Raw genomic sequence first — 23,858 nt, 5'->3', positions numbered from 1 at the left:
AGAGAGAGAGCTCACCTGGATGAGAACTTTTCTTTGAGTTAATTGTTGGTCAACTGAAGCTCCAGTAAATTTGACAAGTTTCCTATCTCCCGTCGATCACCTGAAAACCTCCATTAAAGCCGGCGAGAGCAAACCTCGGAATAGTTTCATCAAGCTTCGAGATACTCGCGAACTTTTCAGCAGCAAACTCTAAAATTTCACCGAATAGTTCCGGTGACTGCAACCAACTTCACCAGTGAGCATGTGTAACGACGACGGCGGTGCGACATTCCATTGCTACAATATAGTCGCCACGATGGTGTAGTACTCCACGGCCATGAAAAACGCTTCAATCTCATGAACTCAGCTTTGGTTAATGTAGAACCGTGCAAGTCTTGGAACTCTGTTGTGTCGCCGTCACCTTCGCCGTCGTTTCAGTTTTAGGAGCTCGCTATTGGGCTTTTGCACTGGTGGGCCGAGGTAGCGTGGACATGCACGTTGTCGGACTGAAGTAGGTTTCGCGGAAAATAAATGCACCGGACTGAAATGGGTTTCATGGACATCCTAAACCTATGACCGAATCCATAACCAACTACCTCATCCTAGACTAATGGAGGAGAGAAGATGAACTAAAACGATGACACTGTGGGTGTGTTTTTACTATTACAAGCTTAGGGGTATTTTCGGTATAACACATTTAAATACATATTACTTGTTTGGCACATGTGACAACAGGGGTATTTTCGTCAGAAAAGTCAATTTGTCAAAGCATTTGTTAATCACGCGCTGGGTTAAAGGGGCCAATTGCCAGAGTTGGGGTAAAATGATAGTGTTGCTATATTATTAAGTTTTTTTAAACTGGTTAGAATTTTATGATCATTTTTTAATAATTTTGGTGGTTTTGAAAAATTTGTCCTAATTTTTATTCACTTCTTTTTCAAATATTGATGTCCGCTTCAATACTTGTAGGATCATGACGGCATATGATTCGTAATAAATTACGTGGCATCAAATCATTGGATGTGATTCACCACATTACGTAACCGTTGCCAAAGATTCGATCTTCCATTTTCGCAGCAATATGATTCATTCGTCGCTACACTGAGCACATGATGTTATGCAAAACCAGCGCACACAGAATTAAAAAAGAAAAAGAAAAATTGTACCGTATTAAAACACCACTCAACAATACTCATAAATTTCTCTTCATTCCCAAAGTAGTAGTACCATCGTTTTCTCCGTTTATGTTGTTGTTGAATTGTTTTCAGAAAACACTTTAAAAAAAACTCCCATTTCTCTTCAGATATTTTCGGATCTCCCTCAAATTTGCTTTCTCAATTCAAAAACAACCACTTTTCACGTTTCATTCATCTCTGTCCCGAAGACATTGCTTCGAAAAATGAGCACAGGCGAGCTTCTCAGCATCGAACCCCTCGAGCTCAAATTCCCCTGTGAGTCAATCTCTCGATCTTTTTTTGTTTGAATTTTCTAGGGTTTCTTTGTTCTTATTGTTATTGATTTGAATTTGTTGTTGTTGTTGTTGTTGTTGTGTGTTTTGATTAGTCGAGCTCAAGAAACAGATCTCTTGTTCGCTTCAATTGTCTAATAAGACCGAGAAACCCGTTGCATTCAAGGTAATTACCACAATTGTTTCGGTAAATCAGTGATTTGATGCTTGTGATAGAAATGCCCTAGCAATGCCATGAAATTGAAATGTTAATTTAGATTTGTTTTTGCATGATTGAGAAATTTGAGCCTCGGGTTGTTTATGCTAAATTGAATTATAATTTACACCGAATACGATAAGGGAATTGCTAATTTGATAGCCGATGTAGTTGCATTTGATGCAGACATTAATGGGTGTGGGAATAGCAGCCCATTTTGTAAGAATTGTAATTTTGTTTGATATTTATAAATTTACACATTGTATATGTTTAGGTGAAGACTACGAACCCGAAGAAGTATTGTGTCCGACCAAACACCGGGATTGTTTTGCCGCGATCAAAATGCGATGTCATAGGTGCTTTTTCTAATCACTTTGCTGAAAAGCTATAATGGAAAAGAAAATCAAATTTTGAATCTTTAATATATGTATATGTGTATATATTGCTGCTCCGAGGAGTACAAAAAAATGTTTCCCTCGAAGCACAAGAAAATGTTTCAACCAATGAAGTCCTGCATTATTTTATTTTTTTTCCCTTCCAGTTCTAAATTGTAAAATTCAGACTCAATATTCATCTAATATCTTTCCCTGCATATTCTTTGCAACTGAATAGTGCGACATTGTTGTTCTTATTTTTAGTTTATCAATTTCTATATTTTTGATTTAGTTACTATGCAAGCACAAAAGGAGGCGCCTCCTGAAATGCAATGCAAGGACAAGTTTCTCCTGCAAAGCGTAGTAGCTAGCCCAGGGACAACCCCAAAGGAAATTACCCCAGAATTGGTATTTATATGAAATTGTCTTATTTACCATGAGATTTTTATGACTAACTATGGGTGGCTTATGGCCCTACCACCAATTTTAGTTTTTGATGCTCTTATTTTGACTTTTCATGAGCTCACATGTGGAGTGCAAGAAGTTCTAAAAGTGAAGTTCCAGTGTTTCTGCCCTTAATATATGAAATGGTATTCTTGATAGTTTAATAAGGAGGCTGGACATGTTGTTGAGGAGTGCAAATTGAGAGTGATTTATGTTTCTCCACCCCAACCACCATCGCCAGTTGCAGAGGGATCAGAAGAAGGCTCTTCACCAAGGGCATCCTTGACGGACAACGGGAATTTGATTGGTTCCGAGGTTGCTTATCTAAGTTTATGCGATATTCAGTTTTTCTTTCTCCTTGAAGTTTTAGCGTTTAACATTTATTTCCCACAATCAATACACACAAAAGATATGTAGTCTTAGTGTTGTCAGAGGGGCGCCTAACCTCCAGGCTCATATGAGCGCAACACTTGTGCCCAGTGTGCCTTTGACGACATTTGCACATTTAATATGGGATATGGATATGCTTTAATAGTAATTTAATTTTTCAATTGTGAGCCTTGCCATGCGCCTAGGCTTCAAAGGACCTCTAGCGCCTTGGTGTGCCTTGGGCTTTTGATAACATTAATTTGATTGAGATTATGGCGTTAGATAGAGTGGAATGGAAAAATAGGATACCCTAAATAGTTGGGGAAGGATTTGTTGAGATGAATGAATAAAGACAAAGAATCAAAGATATTGATTGCACACTTTTTTGTTTATACTTGTAGGTTACGAAAGCATTTGTCGAGGCTCATGACAAATCTTCGGAGGTGAATCTCTCTCTCTCTCTCTCTCCACCTGCATATCTAAATTGATTAGACATGCCTTCTTTGTGTGTTCAATTAGTTATTCAATTGGGATATAATGCCGTAATAGTCAACTTTGTATTTGTGTTGTTCAAGTAGTTATTCAATTGGGATATAATGCCATAATAGTCAACTTTGTATTCGTGTTGTTCATATCAATCTACAAATTTTGTAACATGCTTTAGCATAGCTCAGACATCTGTAATTTTATTAGATACTAGCAAGAGCATGTGAAAATAGCATCATCATCATCACCACCCTTGCCTTAACCCATATGAATGGGCTCAACTAGTTAACCCCATGAATTCCTTTTTTTTTTCCCCTTGTCCATTACAAGCTATATCTCCTACAATATTTAACCTTTTGAAATCATTTTTAATAATTTCATCAATGTTTCAGCCAACTTTTCTGTCCCCTACCTTCTATGTAAATTAGCTGTCCTCTTCTCAGTAGTGCATCTATGGGATTCTTTGTATATACACATACCACCTAAGTCTACTTTTTCCTTATTTTATCATTGATAGGCGCCACTCCTAATTTCTCCATCACATTTTGGTTTGTAACCATATCTTGTTTAGTTACTTCTATTATTCATCTTAACGTGTTCAAATTTTTTTTTTTCTTATTCCCTGAATTAACGTCTTCATTTAAGCTATATGAATTTGTCATTCCTGTTTCTTTTTTAATGCCTGCACTTTGCTTCATATAAAATAGTTGGCTTAATAATTGTTTTATTAAAATTTCTCTTTCAATTTTTTGTTATTCTTTTATTTCATAAAACTCCACTAGCCTGTCTCCGTTTTGTCCAAATTACTCTGATTCTACTAGTTATATGACCATCTATCTTTCCATTTTTTGCGTTATTGATCCTAAATATTGAAAATGGTTACCTTGGATAATCCTTTGGTTTTGAAGTGTGGTCATTATTAAATTGATACTATCATATAGTATTTTTAGTAAATGGTTGCCTCTCTGCTACCTGTTAGTAAATGAAATTTGCATTGTCAGTAGATTGAATTATTCTTGCAATTCTTAGTTTTTAAAGGGTCCCATGTAGCCTCATTACTAGGGTAAATGACGAGGTTGAAATTCAAAGCAACTTCTATTCACTGTCTTCAGCCATTTTTGTTGGTTAATTTTTTGAATTTTGGTCTATGGATTTACATCAGCCACTCCAGAGGTGAAATAAAATTCCCACGAGTTTATCAAAATCAAAAGTGGTTGTTCATGTTTGTACTGTTAAGGTGCAGCTATTTTTTCCTGTGTTCTTTTTGTATTCAACCAGTGTTTTGCTCCATCTAACTTGCAGCTAAGGTTATACTCCTCTGTTGATTGCTTGCAGTTCTAGTGCAGTTGGATTTGTGTCAGGGTCCATATACTTGGAGTTCCACTGCAATTGCTATCAGTAGCTTGTGCATGAACTTTTAGTAGCTTGTATTAATCTGCGTAAAATAGAACTTCTGGTTTTATTTCAGGCAAGAGCTCTTATTTCAAAGTTGACCGAGGAGAGGGCTACTGCAATTCAACAAAGTAACAGGCTTCGTCAGGAACTGGTGAGGGATTCATAAATGACTTCATTCTATAATATTTTATATTCTTCTATATTATTATTTTTGTACTAATATCTTGCATTCATGAGTATTTAAGCTGGAATACTTCTAACGTCCTTTCAATATGGTATCACTGTCTCCCCCGTCTCATGTCCAATTTATATTTTTTCAGTGTAGTCATCTTGTACCTCTTTATATGAGTATTTATATGTATTTTTGGTGTGAATGATTAAGCAAAGGTCATTAGGTTAGAAATATGATAAGTTACATTCTATAAAGTATCATTGTATGGGTAATTGAACAAAATGTTGATGCATGATAGCTTGTTAACAATCAAAAAACAACTGGTGTAATTTATAAGAGCATTGCGTCATTGCTGTGCTAATTTAATGACTTTATCCCTTGGGTGTTTCAACAATGAGAATAAGCTTATATGGGATCTTGACATTAAGTAAACTGAATAGATATTTATTTCTCTGCACAATGCTGAATGTAACAATTATTATCTTAGCTTTGTTTAGTATAACTCACGTTTCATAGCTATGGTTTTTACAAATGCAATTATGTACAAAAAAAACGTCATAACATTGTATAAAAGTAAACAGTTGAAATTGCTAATGTTCTGGTAGTGAGAATTGAATTGGTTTTGGGTATGGTTCAAATCAGGTGGAGGGGTTAGTTTTGGTGCAAGAGCATTTCTATGTTACATGGACTCTTCAAAAAGTAGTGAAGTACCCGTGTCGGAGACATATTGCTCTAATATGGGTATGAGATATGTGTCTGGCACTTTTGGTTGGACGTGTACTTAAAAAGTATATCCAATCATTCAGTTTTATTTATATTATTTCTTTGAAATGAGTTAAATGCCTATACTGAATACTATGTTACATAAAATTATTTCTTTATTCTAGAAAATAAAGTAAAATAATTAAATAAAATGAATATTTAGCAGTGTCCATAGTTCCTTCTGTTTGGAGATTTGACACATCCAGCGCATGGATACGTACCGGTACCCGATACACATACCCGAGTCCATATAACATAGGAGCATTTCAGTGCATAACAATGTATTGTTCTGTTAGAAACATTTTTTAATGGAACATATTTCAAAATGATGCACATGGTCTGTTGGTGAAATCATGGATTTTCAAGGATTACTTGACTCAAAACTTATTAAGGCCTCCTAGTTTAGCAAAGAAGATAACAAATAAAAGAATCCATTTTAAAGTTTGCAAGATCTAAGAGCGAGTTCAGTCTGTTCAGAATAATGTCTCTTGTGAAGAGTTGGCTGTGTAGTTCGTTTTCTTTATCACCTGTACTATAAAGAACTTGTGCCCCCCTTCTTGTAGTTTTAGGTGTGCTTAGTGAATACCAAATCTGCTCAGCAATCATATGACATGCATCCAAGTTGATATGATTTGAGGGGGTTGACGTTCTTCTGGATTCCTTCTATGTTTTTTTCTTTACTTTAATTTTGGAAGTGATAGAAGTTGACCCAATATCAACAAATTATTTTCATTGTATTGGTAGAGATTAAGAATAAAGAATGAACCTTGTGTTCCAAGGTTATCCAGTGGAATGTGCTCTCCAAGTTGGGATAGATTTCTAATAACTCTTTGACATTGTTTGAGCACAGGTTATGTTGTCTATATCTTTAAAATTCACTTTAAGTTACCTCCGCCGTAGTGTATGTTTCTTCCTTTTAAATTAGTTCATTTCTTATTATAAAATGGTCTTAGTTTTGTGGGTATTAGTTTACAAACATGGTAGACATTTTCGGATGTTTGACCACTTTCCTTGAATTTCCCTGAGTTTTCGGATTGGTAAAGAAGAAAAAAAGGAAAACAAGGTTTCAGGGTAGGATAAAATGTTATTCTTGCTTCAAAGCTGTGCTGTTAATATGATAATTTAATTGTTTGTTATATGTTACTGTTTCCTTTGAACCATGGAAGTAGCTCATCTCTATGAGATTACAATGTGTAGGAACTCTTGAGGCGTGACAGCAACAAAAGTTCTGGTAATGCCTCGTTCATGTTTGTCATCATTGTCGGGTTGCTTGGCATCATTTTGGGGTATCTCATGAAGAAAACATAACCGTTAATCCGGTTTCGTTCATGTTTGTCACCATTGTCGGGTTGCTTTGGCATCATTTTGGGGTATCTCATGAAGAAAACATAACCATTCATCTGGTATTCATCTTTTGCCTTAAATTTTTCCCTACAATTTCTGTGTACTCCACCATAAAAAATAAAAAAAAAACAATGTAGAAAAGAGAGGAAATTCAGGAGGGGAGAGGGTAGTGTTTTTATTTAACTTTGGGGCAAAAGAAAAAATGTTTAGGTGGTATAATGGCCTTTGTAGTTATTAAAAACTGCAAACTATTGTTTTGGTGACTCATGCTTCGTTAACATGCATTCTACTGGTAATTTAAAGATTTCTTCTTTGTTTCTCTTGTGGTTCAATACAATAGATCCTGGAAATGCTTGAAATACTGGGCACTGGTTTGGTGCAGTGAAGTGGTTATTATTTTACATTTTTTATTTCTCTCTAATTTGTTGCAATAATCCTGCTGGACTTGTCAATCTTATTCATCTTACGACATGTGTTATAGCTTGCTAATGTTCCAAGATGTGTTTTCTGAAAGTCTCTTACAATATATGGCCAAGAAATGTCTTTTGAGTCATTAAGAATATGGTTCATTTTGCTGTTCTGTTTTTTGGTTCCAATTTCAATTCAGTTTGTTTTGATGGGAAGAATAGAAATAACAAATGCTCCCAAAAATGGGCTTTGAATATATAAATTTAGAGGGCATGTCAACCACTTTCTAAAGAATTCCAACCTTTTTTGCTCACGCCCAAATTCAAATTTTTTCCCTCATTTTTTAGAATAGGGATGTTATACCATTGGGTTACAAGCCCTAACCCGTTGGTAAGACTTGCAAAGTTGTTGCCAATGTTGAAGAGAGGTTATGCCACATTGGCTTAGTTCATTTTTGTGCTATTCACTGTATTTGATTATTTTTGTTGATGGGTTGTCTAATTGATAATAAGGAAGTGGAATGACTTCATTACCCTATTTTTAAGAGAATTATTGAATATATATGTGTATGTGTGTGTTAGCAAACGAATATATTTCTCTTAAAAATAAGTTAATGACTTACCACCTTATTAATGGAGAATTAACCACAAGAGAAAAATTATTTATTGTAATCGTTGCAACGTTGACGTGGTACAAAAAAATATAAACACTTCACTAAAGTATATGTATCAGTTTTTTTATATTATTTCTTCGCTTTTTTATTTTATTGTAAATTCATTTTATTTTGATAGAGTGTCTGTCAGTTGTTTCAGTATATGTATCACCTGACAGCTTTAGCTGCCAAGTGCAATTAATCCTTTAAAAGTGGGAATGAGCCAATTGTGCATCATCTTGAGGGGATTAATGAGTCCGAAAATTGTTTTAGCTTTCATGATGAGGGGATAAATGAGTCGGAAAAGTGTTTTAGTTTTCATGATTAGTGTTTTGGCGGGAAATTTGTCAATTTGGGAAACAAATCTGGTCAACCTCATATACAGTCACACAAACTGAGAATACCACCCATCGGTGCTTTTTGGTCCCAATTTCAATTCAGTTTGTTTTGGTCCGGCCATAGTACTAGGCCATTAGGATCATCAATCAATTATATTTTATTACATAATTAAGAATATACTGTAATTATTTTGTGAATTTATGTACATATGGTACCTTATTCAATTTGTTCTGATACACAAAAAATAACTATGCACCCTATGATATACTTGCCCGTTTACAACTATAACATGATACTCCCGGACGAAGGAATCAAACGACTTTCACCCTACCTCTGCACAATAAATATTTTTTTATTATTTCTCCTTTTTTTTTTTTGGTTTGTTGATCAAGGGTCTACAGAGCATTGAACTTTAAACTAAGTACAGAAATGAGAAGAAAAAAGATCATATCTAATAAATATAAATAAATTAAAAAAAAAAATTAAAATCATGTGTTCACTACCAAGTAAATATCAAACACAATATTCTGGCGTCTAACCAGATCAAACTCCTCACAGACCATTCATTCCGAATTATTATTTGAATAAGGATATTACATTATACTAAAGGTCAAACTTTACAGGAAAATAAAGCAATTTTAATCAACTATAACTAGGTTGCATACAGTTTCTGTACACTCTTAGGGTGTGTTTGGTAGGGTTGATTTGGAGGGATAGGGAGAGAAAAGAAAAGAGAGGATAGTGTAAGTTTGTATTTGGGTAAGTTAAGTGGATGGATAGGGAGGGATAAGGAGAGATAGAGAGATAGCTATCCCTCCTTATCTCTTATTTGTTTTCTCTTCAATTTTGAGAAGATAGAGAGAGAAAGGATGGTGATTTTAGTAATATTTTGATAATACCAAAATTAGCCTCCACAAATCAATACATAAATTTATTATTTCATTCAAGTCCCATGGTTATGAAAGGGTAAAAAAGTAATTTGTCTATTATCATTTCTTTTCTTTTCTTTTCTCTCCTCTGTCTTATCCAAACAAGAATAACTATTTTTTCTTTTCTTTTCTTTTCTCCCCTATCTATCCAAACACAAATAAAAATTATTACTATCATTTCTTTTCTCACTAATACAATCCTTTCTTTTCTTTTCTCTCCTCTCCTCTTCTCTCGTAACTAATACTATCCAAACAGACCCTTGAGTGATAGTAGCACCATACAGTGAGGTCCAAAACTTGATTGAAAACCATTTCAAGTTCGTCTAATAATTATAGTAGGTCTCCATTTCCTTCACTCACCACCTCTCACACACAGTCACACAGTGGAATATCCAGAAACCCCTATAAAAGAAAAGCTCCATCAATGGCGTGTTCAAGACCTCTCACCACCGCGTCAAGCCTCTTCCGCCGCCTCCACCGCCTCACCACTCACTCGTTCAGTACAGGCCATCCCACCAACACAAATTTCCGAAACTCCTCCGGTACTAATCGTCTTCTCACTCAAGTTTCTACACAGTTTCCTTGAAAATCTATATATATGTGTGTGTGTGTGTGATTGATTGTGTTTTTATATATAGGAGTGGGTGATGCGATCGAGGCCAAAAAGAGAATGAAGCTTGTGAATGATAGCTTCTACTGTATCAGCGTAGACGTGCCTGGTCTGACCAAAAATGAATTGAATATGTGGTTGGATGCCAAGAAAGATATACGATACGAAGGAAAGTGCAAGGGCGAAGCCAAGTATGGTGATGTGGGAAGGTTGTACAAAGGAACCATTGAAGGACGTCCATTATTGATCCGTGTCTGTGATATGGACCAGCTCAAGGCGGAGCTCAACCATGGTGTTCTTTATATAACTCTGCCACTCAAAGAAGATGCCAAAATGCACATACAGAGGAAACGCGAGAAGTTGGAGAAAGAGAAAGGGCAGCTTTGATCTTTGATTTGGGGGTTAGGGTTCTGTGTGTTTGATTTGGGGGTTAGGGCTTTGTGTGTTTGATTTTTGGATATATGTTGAATGGAAGAATGGTTTTTTGGGTACTATTTAAGCAACTGATGATGATAATTTATAAAAAATTCACTTAGAAACAAGGATATAATTGAAACAAATATATAATGATATAATTTTCGCATATTTTGTGGAAAAAACATAAGGAGCAAAATAAATCAGTTGCGGAAATATAAACATCTAAAGTTAATACATTTGTTTATATATTGTTTTTTATCGGCCGGGGATAACTTGATAATTTTTGGGTAGTTTTTTATTTGATCTATGTACTGTGTAAAGATTTTAAATAATAGAAAATTACAAATAACAATATATCAATTTAATTGGTGCACAATGAACAATATATTTTTTAATAAATAAATAACCCAATTCAGTATTGGTGGGTTGGTAAGTTCAAGTATTATGGTTCATAACCCAATTCTTGTATCAGTTTCAGCAGTAACAATGACTTTGAAAATGTTTTTGAAGAACAATTATGTTTATTTCAAGATTATTTTAAAAGGTAAAATTTGTCAATTTGAAAAACAAATATGAAAAAGAGATTTCAAAACCTAAAACTATATAATGCTTTTATCAATTTTATACTGTCACATTCTTATTTATAGCTTGGTTAATGAAATTCATGAATGGGAAAATGAAAATGTGCCCTACAGTTTGCTTTAGGTTATGTCAATACCATTACAAATTTTGTTTTTGACCAAAAAGGTTACACTGAATCTGATTTCTTAGAGTTGTGGACTTGCTCTCTGATTTATTTAGTTTAATTCTTAAATATTATATGAAGATTGCTTTGGACATTCGACTTTCAAACGTTAAATAGAAGGTTGTCTCATATTCTGTTTTTAAGTAATATAAATTTATATATAAAATGTTATAAACTTTCTAGCTATTTATTATTGATAAACAATGTACCTTTTCTTTTCTTTTCTTTGCTTTTCTTTTTTTTTTTTTGTCTTTTTTTCCTGGCAAACAGAAAAACAACACAACAAAAATTATCTAGAAATATCCAGCACATCCGGAACAGCAAGATCAATAATTGATGGTGGCACAGAAAGAAGAATCCAATTGGAATGAATAGATTCCGAGATAAAGACGCAATAGCATGAGCCACCTTATTTCCAATACCTACTAAATGTAACTATTGATTAAAAGAAATTTAAAATCATGTGATAAATATTTGATTGCTCTCTATTAAAGACCTGATATCACTTACGGAGTACTAATTAAATATAAACAAGCAAGAATAAAATCCATTAAAACAAAACACTCTTAAAGACGTTTATTGGATAGGACTTAGAAAGAGAGTTTCAACTTTTGGATGTACAAGGAAATGGCCTGACCCGCGCACTGATGGAGAAAGTGGGACTTCACGAATCAACATGCAATATCAAAGAAGAGGTGCTGTCCAGTTTCTATCTAACTCATAGGAGTGAGTCCCCTAAGCACGTAAAGGTAAAGCCACAATAGGGCATGCCCATACGGAATTAGTTGTTACCTTTCTACAAACGACTCCACTCTTTATCTTCATTCATATTTAGTTCACTTTTCATGGAAGAAGTCATTGCCCAATCCTCAGATTTGGCTTGTGATGTGATAGTCAGGGGAAAACCATTTTATTTTCTACTGATGTCCCTCTCAACTATACAAATAGATGTATTTTCACACAAGATGAATTTATTGTCTTTGTATTAAGCTTGTATTAGGAGTGTATTGGTAGATAAATTTTGATGCAACTAAATGATTTTTTTTGGTATTAAATAATTGATATGAGGAGTTCTCAATACAAGAATTTTAATTGCCTTCAACGATTTGAAACTTTCAATAATAGTATACATATAGATTTAATTCTTGGTAAATACAAGCTTCCACAACTTCAACACCAATTGAATGGGGCATCCAAATTCTATGTAGATTGGAAAAAAAATTATATGGTCCAATTAAAACTCAACATGCAAAAAAATAATAATAAATAATTAAATCTGAATAGAGCTGATACATTTACTTGCATCTCGAGTTGTGATTGACTGGCATCATGTAATACTAGGCTATTCGTGTTGATTGCTTGATTAAGAAAGGACAATGAGTTTTTTTTTTTTTCCAAAAATTGAAGCAATTTATAAATATAGAATATGTGCAACAAAATGAGTTCTTTGGCCCAAGACAACCCAATCTGGATCCACGAATGGACCATTGAAACAATCACAAGTAACAAGAAGACTAAGCCCAAATGCAAAGGCACCAAAAGAATCAAAATTTAAAATTTTAGTTTTAGAGAAAACAAAAATAAAAATTACGTACCTGAGTCTTAAAATTTCACTTCTTTTATTGCCAATCCAAACAACAGAAAAAAAGCTACTCCTATTGGCCTGGACATTGATAATGTCTTCTCTCTTTGGAATCTTGACATTGAGCACACCATTCTTGAGGTCCGCTGCAATCTCTTCCACCTTGTAGCAGCCCTGAGGGATGTCCATGTCACCGGAGTACTTCCTCCGACCTAAGGCTGATAAACTCTTTCCCTCCTCCTCCTCCTCCTCCTCCTCCTTTTCCTCTCCATTTACGTGCAGAGTGTTGTTTTCAATCCACATCTTCAGCCCTTCTATTCCCATTCCCGGCATGTCCCACCTTGCATACATGGCTTTCTCATCTTTCACCACCTTGTAGGGGATCGGTGATGACCCTTCTTTCATAAATTGATTCACCAGCTGAGAAACTGCACAACGATCCAGAGTTAGACAAATTAAAATAGTCAAATACAGGGACTAGAGCTAAAACAAACTAAGCCAATAATGTATAACCTCTCTTCAACATTGGCAAAAACAGTAGAATTTTTATTCTTTTTATTTTCCTTCTTGGTACTCACATCACCACCCTCTAAGAAATTGTTTAAAATAGGAATAGACTATTTTTCAATGTCCATCATCAAATGAATTTCTCAGTTTTTAGTTCCGTGATATACATTGGAAATTTTACCCTAATTCTAAAAGAGAAGAAAGGGGAAAAAGTAAAAACAGGTTTAATTCATGGGGAATGCTAAATTGAGGATCCCACCAACCAAGGCTGGAGATCAACGTTTCTACATTTTTCATCGTTGGCAAGGCTAAAGAGGAAAAGGAATCACCTGTGGAACATCTATATTCAATACCATTTTGGGAGCATTTCTTATTTTCTATACTTTCCATCAAAACAAACTGAATTGATATTGGGAGCAAAAAAAAAGAAAAGCAAAATGAACCCCATGTTCTTAAGACTCGAAGACATTTCTTGGTCCTATATTTCAACAGACTTTCAGAAAACACATCTTGGACATCATACTTGGAACATTGGTAAGCTGTAAGATGAATAAGATTGACAAGTCTGGCGCGATTATAGAAACAAATTAGGGAGAAACAAAGAAGAAATCTTTAAATTACCAGATGAATGCATGTTAACAAAGCATGAGTCACCAAAACAATAATTTAAGGCAAAAGATGAATACCAGATGAATGGTTATGTTTCCTCAGGAGATATCCCAAAATAATGCCAAGCAACCCAACAACGGTGACAAACATGAACGAAACAGGAAGAACAGTTTTGTTTTCTTCATGGGATACCTCAAAATGATGCCAATCAAAACCCAACAATGACAACAAACATGAATGAGGCATTACCAGAACTTTTGTTGCTGTCACGCCTCAAGAGTTCCTACACATTTTAATCTCATAGAGATGAGCCACTTCCAGGGTTCAAAGGAAACAGTAATATGTAACAATTGAATTAATATCAACAGCACAGCTTTGAAGCAAGAATAACATTTTATCCTAATAAGAAATGAACTAATTTAAAATGAAGAAACATACACTATGGATGAGGCAACTTAAAGTGAATTTTAAAGATATAGACAACATAACCTGGGCTCAAACAATGTCAAAGAGTTACTAGAAATCTATCCTAACTTGGAGAGCACATTCCACTGAATAACCTTGGAACACAAGGTTCATTCTTTATTTTTAATCTCTACCAATACAATGAAAATAATTAGTGGATATTGGGTCAACTTATATCACTTTCAAAATTAAATTAAAGAAACAAATAGAGAAGCAATCCGTCAACCCCCTCAAATCATATCAACTTGGATGCATGTCACGTGATTGCTGAGAAGATATGGTATTCACCAAGCACACCCAAATGGAGTGCAGGTTCTTTATAGTAAGGGTTATAAAAAAATATGAACTACACACTCAAGTCTTCACAAGAGATATATTCAAAACAGACTGAACTTGCTCTTAGATCTTGCAAACTTTGAAATGGTTTCTTTCAATTAATTGTTATCTTCTTTGCTACACTAGATATATATATATATTCATATAAAGATAAACATGCATCAACATTTGTTCATATAAATTGTAAGTTTACTATCTCAAGTAGCTAAAAATTTATAAATTGTGAGTTCATATAAAATACCACCACTAACCTATCCTTTTTCAATAGGTATGTAATTTGGAGAAATTTTTACATGGTCCAGGACTACATAGTTCCGACCAATTAAAACTTGACACGCAAGAAAAACTCCGAATAAAGTTAACACATTTGCTTACATATCGAGTTGTGATTGATTGGGATTACAAGTAATCCCAGACTCTCTCATGTTCTCTTGACTAATGGACCAAAATTTCTTAGATTTAAGAAATGACAAGGAGTCGGCAGTCGCATTCATTCATAAGAAAGTAGCAATTTTTTGGACAATGGCTGGCAAGCCCTATTTACTTTAGTGATTAATTTCACATTAAACACTCATCCTTCTAGATGAATATTCATTTTTAAAAAAATACTTGCCCACAACCTAAAGTTCCCGAAACTGTTGTTCATATTGTTCCAAGTGAAAACAGTAGAAGAGGTCCGTAGTTGTCTCATAAGAGTGAAAAATGTGGGGTGTGGTTATATAAGCCTCTCAAAGTTCAAAAGGAACACATAAAATTCCCCATTTTGTATAATAAGAAGATATTCTATTTCAAGATTTTATGGGGAAAGAAAAGCCCATAAATATATCACTTTATAAGGGAAAGCTCAAGTATAGGCCTGGTGGAATTAGAAAAATCACAACATACCTGTTTATGATACGAATAGACTATTAGACATGCTTCAACAATGAGTTACTCAGTTTTTAGTTCTGTGGTATGTGATATTGTGGCCTGAATTTGGTGTCAGGTTGCGTTGCGACCCGCTTACAACCCCCGACAACCGAATTTTTTTGACCCATTTTTGCTCATGGGTCATGGACCCCTAATTAGTCTCTTGTAGCCCGATATATAAGGGCTCTTAGGGTTCGGAGTGGTGTAAGAGAGAGACTCTGAAATTCGTACAGAAACAAAGTGGGGCAGAAAACTTGTAATCTCCGATTTTATACATAGTGAAGACTTTTGCCGGATCTTCACCGTGGACGTAGGCAATTGCCGAACTACGTATAAATCTTTTTGTTCTTTGTGATATATTTATTTTTCCGTCGTGTTGCTTGGTTCACTGCGTTTATCGTAATTCTCAAGAAATCCCACAGCATATTATTAATTTCTGCGATGGAGATCAAAGCCTCTGTATTTTCCATCGTCTGTATAGCTGAAGAGGAAAAGGTCTCACCTGCAGAACATATATATCCAATACCATTTTGGGAGTACTTGTTATTTCTATTCTTTACATCAAAACAGACTTAATATTGGGGGATCAAAAAACAGAAAAGCAAAATGAACCATGCTCTAAAGACACAACATATTTCTGGGCCTTATATTTCAAGAGACTTTCAGAAATCACATTTTGGACTCAAACTTGTAACATTGGCAACCCATGTAACACGCATGGTAAGATGAATAAGATTGAAAAGTCCAGCAGGATTATCTGATAATAGCAACAAATTAGGATGAAACAGAAACATAAACACTTCACTGCACCAAACCAGTGCACAGTATTTCAAGCAATTCCAGGATCTCTTGTATTGAAATACCAGAAGAAAACATGTTAACAAAGCATTAGTCACCAAAACAATAATTTGCAGTTTTTACCAACCACAAAACCAAATATCCCACCTAAACTGTTTTTCTAATGCCCCAAAGTTAAATTAAAACACTACCCTTTACTCTGAATCTCCATTTTTTTTTTAATTTTTTTGGGTGGGGTAAAGAGAAATTGTAAGTTATATACGGCAAAAGATGAATACCGGATGAATGGTTCTTTTCTGCATGAGATACCTCAAAATGAACCCAAGCAACCCGACAATGATAACAAACATGAACGAAACCGGACAAATGGTTATGTTTTCTTCATGAGCTACCCCAAAATGATACCAAGCAACCAGGTAATGATGACAAACATGAACGAGGCATTACCAGAACTTTTGTTACTGTCACGCCTCAAGAGTTGCTACACATTGTAATCTCATAGAGATGAGCCACTTCCACGGTTCAAAGGAAACGGTACTATATAACAAACAATTAAATTATATATCAACAGCACAGCTTTGAAGCAAGAATAACATTTTATTCTATCCTTACACCTAGTTTCCCCCTTTTTTTCCCCTTCTTTACCAATCCGAAACTCACGGAAATTCAAAAATACCCTACCATGGAACACAACGTTAATGATGACAAACTCAGGGAGAGGTAACTTTATGTGAATTTTAAAGATATAGACAACGTACCCTGTGCTCAAACAATGTCAAAGAGTAATTAGAAATCTATCCTAACTTGTTGAGCACATTCCACTGAATAACCTTGGAACACAACGTTCATTCTTTATTCTTAATCTCTACCAATACAATGAAAATAATTAGTTGATATTGGGTCAACTTCTATCACTTTCAAACTTAAAATTAAAGAAACAAAAAGAGAAGGATTCCAGAAGAACGTCAACCCCCTTAAATCATGTCAACTTGGATGCATGTCATATAATTGCTGAGCAGAAATGGTACCTAAACACTACAAGTGAAGGGAATGCAAATTCTTTATAGTAAGGGTTATAAAGAAATCGAACTACACACCCAATTCTTCACAAGAGACATTATTCTGAACAGACTGAACTCGCTCTTAGATCTTGCAAACTTTGAAATGGATTCTTTCATATATTATCTTCTTTGCTACACTAGGTAGCCTAACGAAGTTTTGAGTCAAGAGTAATCCATGAAAATCCATGATTTCACCAATTACCATGTGCATCATTCCAAAATATGTTTCCAATTGAAAATGTTTCTAACAGAACAATACATTGTTATGCACCGAAATACTCTTACACCAACGGTCCAACACTTACCCGTCCACCTGAACAGAAGCATACCCAAAAGGCCAAAACCAAATCAACCCTCTCCACCAGAACATAAGCAATTATGACATTATTTTGTACATAATTGCATTTGTAAGGACCATAGCTATGAAACATAAGTTATACTGAACAAGGCTCAGATAATAATTGTTATATTCAGTATTGCACAGAGACAACTAAATATCCATTCAGTTTACTTAATGATCAAGATCCCATGTAAGCTTATTCTCATTGTTGAAACACCAAAGGGATAAAGTCATTAATTAGCACAGCAATCGGCACAAATCTCTTATAAATTACACCAGTTGTTTTTCTGATTGTTAACTAGCTCTAAGTATTCATGCATCAACATTTTGTTCAATTACCCATACAATGATTCTTTATAGAATGTAACTTCCATATTTCTAGCCTCATGACACCAAAAATACATAAATTTATATATTCATATAAAGATATACATGATGACCAAAGACACTGAAAGAGATAATTTTGACATGAGATGGGGTCGACAAAGATACCATGTTGAAAGGACTTTAGAAGTATTCCAACTTAATATGGAAGAATATAAAATATTATAGAATGAAGTCGTAAATGAATCCCTCACCAGTTCCTGAAGAAACTTGTTATTTTGTTGAATTGCAGTAGCCTTCTCCTTTGTCAACTTTGGAATAAGAGCGCTTGCCAGAAATTAAACCAAAAGTTCTATTTTACGCAGGTAAACACAAGCTAATAAAAGTTCATACATAAGCAAGCTACGGATGGCAATTGCAGTGGACCTCCAAGCATATGGACCCTGACACAAATCCAACTGCAGTAGAACTGCAAGCACTCAACAGAAGCGTCTAGTCTTAGCTGCAAGTTGGATGGAGCAAAATACTGGCTGAATATGGAGAGAACATAGAAAAAAATAGCTGCACCTTGACAGTACAAACAAACATGAATGACCAATCTTGATTTTGATAAACTCGTAGAAACTTTATTTCAACTGTGGAGTGCTGATGTAAATCCATAAACCAAAATTCACAAAATTAACTAACAAAAATGGCTGAAGACAACGAATTGCTTGGACTTTCAAGCTCATGTTTAACCCCAGTAATTGAGGCTACATGGGAGTATGGGACACGTTAAAAACTAAGAATTGCAAATTCAATCTACTGAAAATGCTACTTTCGTATGCTAAAAGGTAACAAAGAGGTAACTATTTACTAAGAATGCTATACGATGGTATCAATTTTATATGATGGTACCACACTTCAAAACCAAAGGATTATTCAAAGTAACCATTTTCAATATTTAGAATCAATACCACAGGAAAAAAATATATATATGGAAAGACAGATGGTCATATAACTAGCAGAATCGGAGTAATTTGGACAAGACGGAGACAGGCTACTGGCGTTTTATGCAATACAACAATAACAAAAAAAAAAAAAACAGAAAGAGAAATTTTAATAGAACAAGTATAAGCCAACTATTGTATATTGTGCAAACTGCAGGCATTAAAAAAGAAATAGGAATGATGAATTCATATAGCTTAAATGAAGGTGTTAAAATGAATAATAGAAGTGACTAAAAAAGATATGATTCCTAACCGAAATGTGATGGAGAAATTAGGAGTGGCACTTATCAAGGATAAAATAAAATAAAATAAAAAATACTTATCAAAAAATAAATAAATAAATAAAAGTGGACTTGGGTGGTATGGATATATATATACAAAGAAGCCCTGTAGATGCACCAATAAGAAGAGGGTAACTAATTTACATAGAAGGTAGGAGACAGAGAGGGTGGCTGAACATGGTATGAAATTATTAAAAATCATTTCAAAAGATAAATGTTGTAGGAAATATAGCTTGTAATGGACAAGAATAAAAAGGACATCATGGGCTGAGCCCATTCATAAGGGTTAAGGCAAGGGTGATGATGATGATGATGCTACTTTTAGATGCTCTTGATAGTATCTATAAAAATTACAGATGTCTGAGCTAGACTAAAGCATGTTACAAAATTTCTAGATTAATATGAACAACACGAATACAAAGTTGACTATTATGCATTATATCCCAATTAAATAACTAATTGAACACACAAAGGCATGTCTAATCAATTTAGATATGCATGTAAGAGAGAGAGAGGGAGAGTTTCACCTCTGAAGATTTGTCATGAGCCTCAACAAATGCTTTTGTAACCTACAAGCATCAACAAAAGAGTGTAGAATCAAAAAATTTTATTTTTTGTGTTTATTAACTCAACTCAACGAAGCCTTCCCCCAAATGTTATCATATCATTTGTGTTTATTAATTGTAGGCGAGAAAACTAAAAAGGAGAGAGAAAAATTAAATATTGCATAAGCTTAGAGAACCAACCTCGGAACCAATCAAATTCGTGTTGTCCATCAAGGATGCCCTTGGTGAAGAACCTTCTTCTGATCCCTCTCAATGGTGGTAGGGGTGGAGAAACATAAACCACTCTCAATTTGCACTCCTTGACAAAACGTTCAACCTCCTTATTAAACTATAAAGCATACCATTCATATATTAAGGACAGAAACAGTGAGACTTCACTTTAAGCTTCTTGCACTCCACATGTGAGTGCATGAAAAGCCAAAAAAAAAAATCATCAAAAGCGAAAATTGGTGATAGGGCCATGGGTCACCCATAGTTAGGAATAACAATCTCATAGTAGATAAGACAACTTCGTATAAATACCAATTCTAGGATAATATCCTTTGGGGTTGCACTGGGGCTAGCAGCTACTCTTTGCAGGAGAAACTTGTCCTTGCATTGCACATCAGGAGGCGCCATCAAAAGGATAGATATTAATAAACTAAAAATAAGAACAACAAGGATGCCCTGTTTAGTTGCAAAGAATATGCAAGAAAAGAAAATAGATGAATACTAACTCTCAAATTTACTATTTAGGACTGGAAGATAAAAAAAAAACAATTAACAATTCTGACAAAAAAAAAATGCAGGACTTCATTGATTGAAACAATTTTTTTCCCCTTCCTGAAGCAGCAATACACACACACACACACATATAAAAGATTCAAATTTTGATTTTCTTTCATTTACAGCTTTTCAGCAACCAACAGATGATGAGTAAAAATGAAACCGAAGCAATTAGAAAAAGCACCTATGACATCGCATGTTGATAGCTGGAAAACAAATCCAGTGCTCGGTAGAACACGCAATATTTCTTCGGGTCTATCGTCTTCACCTAAATATATAAAATGTGTAATTTTTACATATCAAACAAAATAAGATTCTTATAAAAAGGTCTGCTATTCCCACAGCCATAATGTCTGCACCAAATGCAACCACATCTGCTGTCGAATTAACAATTCCCTTATCATATTTGTTTTAAATTATAATTCAATTTAGCATAAACAAAAATACAATTCTATTTTTCCATTCCACTCTATCCAACACCGTAGCATCAGGGAATTTGTTACAAATTTTCAAATGTTAGGGATTTATATGCACATACAAAATAGCAAAATTCAACTTCCAAAAGTAAGAACATTAGTAAAGCAGACAGATATAAAAAAAGGAGCCAAAACCAAAAGGATCTATACATCAAAACCCTAAATCCCAAATCAAATTATTCGGAGTATTCCATATTTCTCTGCCATTTCTTAGCATATTCATTGAGTGGCAGAGAAATCCAGAGGACACCATGCTTCAACTCAGCCTTGAGCTGGTCCATTTCAAGGACCCATGGACCATTTTCAATGACACCTTCGTATAACCTTCCCTCATCCTCATACTTGGGCTGGCTCTTGCACCTTCCCTCAAACCTTATAACTTTGTTCTCGTCCACCCACAATTTCAGATCCTCTGCGGTTAGACCTGGAACGTCAAATCTTATGCAGCACAAGTTATTGTTCACCACATTCATCTCATAATCTGGTATTTCCACTTTCACTGGTCCTATATATTAACAGTCAATCACATATATAAGAGCAGCGATATTATACATGCATTCATTTGAAGTAAACATGTACATACATGTATACGTATAGATTGTAAAGGAAGCAGTACTGTAGAAATTAACTTGAGTGAGAAGAAGATTAATTAGTACCAGAGGGGTTTTGGGAATTGACATTGAAGGGATCGCCTGTACTGAATGAGTGAGCCGCTGAGGGAGAAAAAGCAGTGAGACGGTGGTGGTGGGGGTGGAGGCGGCGGTGGATGGACCTGGCAAAGAAGCTTGAAACGGTGACAGCTTTTCTCAACGACGCCATTGTCCGTTTTCTCTCTCTAGTTTCAACCTGGTTAGAGAGAGAGAGTGTGTGAGACATTTTATTCGATGGACTTGAAATTGGTTTTCAATTATTAAACTTTGGATATGGATTGACAGGTATGCCCTCACTGGTACTCTCAAGTCTCAACTAGTAGGTGCCACGTTATTGGACCTTGGAGTACACGGAAACTGTATACAACCCTGTTGTTGTAGTTAAAGTTAATAAATTGTTTTAGAAAATTGTGTTTGATATTATTTGTTTCGATATATATTCACGTGAGGAAGAGGTAGTGAAACAAAAAAAAAAAAAAAACTTTATTAAAAGTTCAGTCTACATCTGGACAAAAAATTTCTCACTGCAGTGTCCAAAAACATACTTTCCCCGATTTAAAATAATTGTCTTTCTTTTTATTATATTTCATTTTAAAATTAAATGTATTATTTTTTATAATATTTTTAAACTATACTCTTATTAATATAATAAAAAATTATTAAAACACCATTACCATATAAAGTTGGTTTCGCCACACAAGAGATGTATATCTAGACAGAAGAAGTATTTATACACTGATTGGTACACACGATACACACACACACAAGATATATATATATACACGCGTCGTACGGATATCAGAGATTTTGTTCCCCCAACAGGGTGCTGCGCACCTTATCAGTACTCTCTCTATTTTTATATATATAGAGACTTATTTAACCATTAGAGATATTTGGTTGGGCAATTTAGTTACACTTTTTAAGGCATCAGGTAACTTTCTAGTTCCTATACATAATTATCCGCACCTTTTTCGATTATATAACCCGATATTCCAATTAAGAATGCATGATCAATGTTTATTTGAATTAATTAAAAATAATTAAACATCTCTAAATCATGTTTCATATTGTAACGACTTGGTGTAAATTAATCGAATTAATTAATTTATGCAGGTGTGTAACGGTGTGAAACTATTACAAAAATATTACAAATCATGATTGATTTAAACCAGTGAGTTAGTCTCTTCATCACAGATTTGTAAATTAAATATATATATATATATATATAGATTTTTAGGAGAAGTCCATTTCTTTAGGTTTCACTTTCACACCTTATATTTTACAAAATATGTGCGATAAATATATAATAATATAACAATCTGCTTTCTATATTGCGAATTTGAGATATATGGCAGTTTATTTTCTTATCGTATTTTATATTTATTTATTTATTATTATGTGGGTCCATAACACAGATTAATTAGTTCATTCATACTGAATCCGATCTCACATGTGCATACATAGATTTGAATGTATATAATATTAAATTAAGTTTGACATTCTCACACATCTAACAATATTAATCTTATGCGACCGGGACTTGGACGAGATGATAAGGTGTTGGCCTGGGCACCCAGTCCGCTCATGTTCGGGCCTTGCTATCTCTTTTATCACTCTCGATTAATTTGGTGTTGTAATTGTCGGGGCCGACTGCAGTATCTCCAGTTTGGTGTCTTTAGGATGTATTTGAAGGGCTTGCCTAGGAGAGTTCTGGGTCATCAAAAAAAAAAAAACCAAATTTATCCGCGTTGGCTTTTATTAATTTATACAAATTAATACTGATAACCTTATTTTAATATTAAATATAATCCTTATTTTGAAAAAAAACCCTATTTCACTTTGACGCAGCTTTCTAGGTTTTCTGGATATTCACTGTGTGACTGTGTGTGAGAGAGTGAAGATGGTAGAGACTGTCTGGGTAGAGAGGTTTTCTTTAAGCTGGCTGGCGAGAGGAAATTACTTTGATGTATCGCACCAGTATTAACCCACTAGACCTCTGGCCGTTGGATGTTTTTCTTGATTGATCAATCTTTGAAAATGGGGAATTCAATTAAAAAGCGAATCAGTTTATTGCTAAACATGAATAATGACTAATTTATTAAAGATGTAAT

At 34.5% G+C, this 23,858-nt stretch overlaps 4 protein-coding genes and 1 pseudogene across 4 annotated transcripts; 2 read left to right on the top strand and 3 right to left on the bottom strand.

The window, feature by feature from the left end:
• The first annotated feature begins 1,074 nt into the window (after positions 1-1,074).
• On the top strand, positions 1,075-7,308 carry LOC132304057 (vesicle-associated protein 1-1-like). The gene is made up of 8 exons (XM_059801561.1): positions 1,075-1,430; positions 1,543-1,613; positions 1,918-1,999; positions 2,310-2,425; positions 2,621-2,776; positions 3,232-3,273; positions 4,785-4,862; positions 6,843-7,308. Exons 1-8 carry the CDS (start codon positions 1,379-1,381, stop codon positions 6,951-6,953), a joined length of 708 nt encoding a protein of 235 aa, XP_059657544.1. The 5' UTR covers positions 1,075-1,378; the 3' UTR covers positions 6,954-7,308.
• A 2,226-nt stretch (positions 7,309-9,534) lies between these two features.
• Positions 9,535-10,494, top strand: LOC132304058 (uncharacterized). The gene is made up of 2 exons (XM_059801562.1): positions 9,535-9,859; positions 9,956-10,494. Exons 1-2 carry the CDS (start codon positions 9,742-9,744, stop codon positions 10,312-10,314), a joined length of 477 nt encoding a protein of 158 aa, XP_059657545.1. The 5' UTR covers positions 9,535-9,741; the 3' UTR covers positions 10,315-10,494.
• Positions 10,495-12,134: 1,640 nt separating this feature from the next.
• Positions 12,135-13,998, bottom strand: LOC132304055 (23.6 kDa heat shock protein, mitochondrial-like). The gene has a single exon (XM_059801560.1). It carries the CDS (start codon positions 13,074-13,076, stop codon positions 12,501-12,503), a length of 576 nt encoding a protein of 191 aa, XP_059657543.1. The 5' UTR covers positions 13,077-13,998; the 3' UTR covers positions 12,135-12,500.
• Positions 12,980-21,990, bottom strand: LOC132304056 (vesicle-associated protein 1-2-like; annotated as a pseudogene).
• Positions 21,274-21,916, bottom strand: LOC132305437 (26.2 kDa heat shock protein, mitochondrial-like). Its single transcript, XM_059803079.1, has 2 exons — positions 21,754-21,916; positions 21,274-21,602 (listed from the first exon to the last, which is right to left on the bottom strand). Exons 1-2 carry the CDS (start codon positions 21,914-21,916, stop codon positions 21,274-21,276), a joined length of 492 nt encoding a protein of 163 aa, XP_059659062.1.
• Positions 21,991-23,858: the final 1,868 nt, after the last annotated feature.

This window comes from Cornus florida, unplaced genomic scaffold (assembly GCF_030987335.1).
Source record: "Cornus florida cultivar Cherokee Brave unplaced genomic scaffold, ASM3098733v1 CherokeeBrave_3.0.0_Hap2_Chr04, whole genome shotgun sequence".
NCBI lineage: Eukaryota > Viridiplantae > Streptophyta > Magnoliopsida > Cornales > Cornaceae > Cornus > Cornus florida.
The sequence above is the reverse complement of the archived record's forward strand: the minus strand, read 5'-3'. Positions and strand labels throughout refer to the sequence as shown.

Coding starts and splice junctions, on each gene's coding strand:
- LOC132304057 (XM_059801561.1), top strand. CDS start 1,379: ATGAGCACAGGCGAGCTTCTCAGCATCGAACCCCTCGAGCTCAAATTC. Junction 1,431..1,542: donor CCTCGAGCTCAAATTCCCCT/GTGAGTCAATCT, acceptor TGTTTTGATTAG/TCGAGCTCAAGAAACAGATC. Junction 4,863..6,842: donor ACAGGCTTCGTCAGGAACTG/GTGAGGGATTCA, acceptor TACAATGTGTAG/GAACTCTTGAGGCGTGACAG.
- LOC132304058 (XM_059801562.1), top strand. CDS start 9,742: ATGGCGTGTTCAAGACCTCTCACCACCGCGTCAAGCCTCTTCCGCCGC. Junction 9,860..9,955: donor AAATTTCCGAAACTCCTCCG/GTACTAATCGTC, acceptor TTTTATATATAG/GAGTGGGTGATGCGATCGAG.
- LOC132304055 (XM_059801560.1), bottom strand. CDS start 13,076: ATGAAAGAAGGGTCATCACCGATCCCCTACAAGGTGGTGAAAGATGAG.
- LOC132305437 (XM_059803079.1), bottom strand. CDS start 21,916: ATGGCGTCGTTGAGAAAAGCTGTCACCGTTTCAAGCTTCTTTGCCAGG. Junction 21,603..21,753: donor CAATTCCCAAAACCCCTCTG/GTACTAATTAAT, acceptor GTTAATATATAG/GACCAGTGAAAGTGGAAATA.